General features: G+C 56.4%; 2 protein-coding genes across 2 annotated transcripts in view; one reads left to right on the plus strand and one right to left on the minus strand.

The window, feature by feature from the left end:
• Positions 1-126, plus strand: part of FANCA (Fanconi anemia, complementation group A) — a 37865-nt gene extending 37739 nt beyond the window's left edge. Inside the window, 1 exon segment of the mRNA XM_010157466.1 lies at positions 19-126. Coding sequence (XP_010155768.1) covers positions 19-126 — 108 coding nt within the window.
• A 211-nt stretch (positions 127-337) lies between these two features.
• The window catches only part of ZNF276 (zinc finger protein 276), a gene marked incomplete at its 5' end in the record, with an annotated part of 6161 nt that continues 3963 nt past the window's right edge, over positions 338-2535 (minus strand). The window contains 5 exons of the mRNA XM_010157467.1: positions 338-1006; positions 1372-1471; positions 1715-1832; positions 2257-2332; positions 2407-2517. Of these exons, the coding sequence (XP_010155769.1) occupies positions 721-1006; positions 1372-1471; positions 1715-1832; positions 2257-2332; positions 2407-2517 (691 nt within the window). The remainder of the gene's footprint in view (positions 1007-1371; positions 1472-1714; positions 1833-2256; positions 2333-2406; positions 2518-2535) is intronic.

The raw sequence follows: 2535 nt of genomic DNA on the forward strand, positions 1-2535 counted from the left end.
CTACTCCCCCCTCCCCAGCTACTGGCTGCGTGTGAAGAACTTGACCCGGAGCTGGGAGCCACCCTCCTGCACGTCTCCAGGCCTGCGGTGGCCATGGAGCTGGACGAAGAGCTGGAGCTGTTCTGAGCAGTGGGGAGCAGGGAGAACAGGCCGGGAGCACCCTCCCCACGGCAGCAGGGCCAGGCCCAGCCCTTCCTTCCTCACCAGCGCTGCTCCTTTCCAATAACTTTGTAAATAATTTATTACAAGCATAACCATGAAGCTCGTGTTACAATAAAAAGTAGGTTACAAATTTCAGTTTAGACTTGCTTTGGGAATCGTTAAGTTTTTCTTTTCCGAACAAAACGTCTGCTTAACGTTGCTCCCCTGTCCTGCGTACCCTTACAGGCACCCGCGGGCGCTTCTGTGCAGGCAGGAGCGTGAGCAGTTGGGGCCAACTCTCTTTCTACAACCGTGTGCGTGGGGAGAAGGGGGGAACCACAACGGGGTGCTGCCGGACATCCGTTCCCCTCGGATTAGACAGACTCTTAGTACAACACTGCTGAATCAGACGTGAGCATGGAGAATCACAGCATGGTAACAAGCTTTTTCTGAGCAAGCTGAAGCTAATTCCACTGAGTTCTTTGGGAGACTAAAATGTAGATTTAAAAAAAAAAAAAAAATCTCCACTCTGCCATACGGTTTCTACAGGGCCGGACTGGGGAAGCATCCCTGTCCCCCTCAGGTGGGCTCCTGCTGCACAGTCACTTCTGGCTTTACCACTTGGCTCTCTGAAGTCTCTGAAGTGCTGAGGAGGAGAATGGGCTCTGGCTCCAGTGGCTTGGCTTTATCCTGAGTCTGGGTCAGAGGGTGCACCATGGACATGTGGACATTAAGGTTGTGGGCCTTCTCGAAGCGTTTCCCACACTGGTCGCAGGCAAACTCTAGCTCCGTCTCAGCTTTGTGTTTGGTCATGTGGTACTTGAGCGATGCTCGCTGTCTGCACTGGAAACCGCAGATTTCACACCTGCAAGGCAAAGCACCCAGCTCTGTCACGCCGAATAAGCCCACAAGATGCCCACAGCCCGAGCTGCTTGCTCACAGCAGCTACAACCACCCCGACCATGCACCAGGCCTGCGGCTCGTCGCTGGTGGCTGAACTCGGAAGGGCAACAGGAAGAGGAGGAGGCGTTAAGACTCGATCAGCAACAAGAAACACACATTGCAGATGGACATTCAAGTGGTTCAGCCAGGACGCTGCCAGCTACGGGCAGGATCCGTATCACCGAACCGCTCCATGCTCCGGGCAGGACGGTGGGAGTCGCTACCTTCTCCTCACCACCCCTTCCATCCCTCTCCTTAGCGACCGGCAGACGGTTGGCGCACACTTACTGGAGAGGCTTTGCTCCCGAGTGCCTCATCTGGTGGACTGAGAGGTGTTTGCGTTGCTTAAAGGTCTGCCCGCACTCGTCACAGATATAATTACGTACCTCTGCAACGGAAAAAAGGGTGAGAGTCACCAATTCTGCCAGTTTCTTAGTATGAAACGCAGCTGCCCACGCTGACTGGTGGAGCCTGAGTTCCTCCCCCGCCTCCCGTCCCCGGCGTGACGGCTCGTCGCAGGCGAGGCAGACCCTTCCGCACGCTGCAGTCTCTCGCACGAGCCTTGTGCGACGAGCAGCAGGGTGTTTCTAACGCCCGGCGCCCGCTCCGAGCGCAGCCGGACGGGACACACCTGTGTGAATGAGCTTCACGTGACGCTGCAGGTACCGGTCGATCATGAACACCTTGTTGCAGCCAGGATGAGGACAGGGCCTCTCCCGCACCTCTTCGTGATGCTCTTTGATGTGTTTCTGTAAAGAAAGGGCACGGCTCACCGCTGGGCTGCATTTTCCCCAGTGAAAAACCTGGATCCCCAATCAACAAGACCACACACCCCCCCAAATCCTGGCAGGCTCGTGCAGCAACGCTGCTTCACTGTGAAGACCCGGAAACTCGCATCCAAATCTATCCCTGGCAGTAGGGGCTTTAACAGGACACAGTGGAGCGTGTCCGGGGGGCTCCCCCCAAGCCAGCAGCAGCCTTCCAGAGCAGGAGGAGCTCCCAAAGCGAGCCCAGGAAAGAAAAGGCCTCGGACTCTCAGCAGCCTGCTTCGTTTAGTGGCTCACCACCTCCTGCAGAGCGAGGCGGTGAATTCAATCCATCAGGGATCCTCTCCCTCACGCGGAAACTGCTCTCAAAGCTCAGGTTTGATACAGGAGCAAGCCCCGAACTCACCTTCATGCCATCTGCCCCCCTGTAGACAGCCGTGCATCCCTGGTAAGGACACTTGTAAATGGTAGGCAGCTCCTCCCTGCAAAGCAGAGGCCTGCCGTCAGCCAGCGTGCCGAGCAGGGGGCTGCCCGCCTGCCCCCGGCTCCACATTACCTTTCACATTTGATTTTTTTTTTCCAGCCTGGCTTAGGCCCCGGCTTCTTCCTTATTTTGGGCTCCTCTGCCTTCTTGCCTTCTTTGCTGTCGCTCTTCTTGCTCGAAACCCTCCAAGAAGGAAGAAGG

The sequence above is a fragment of the Eurypyga helias genome, unplaced genomic scaffold, assembly GCF_000690775.1.
Source record: "Eurypyga helias isolate BGI_N326 unplaced genomic scaffold, ASM69077v1 scaffold10708, whole genome shotgun sequence".
NCBI lineage: Eukaryota > Metazoa > Chordata > Aves > Eurypygiformes > Eurypygidae > Eurypyga > Eurypyga helias.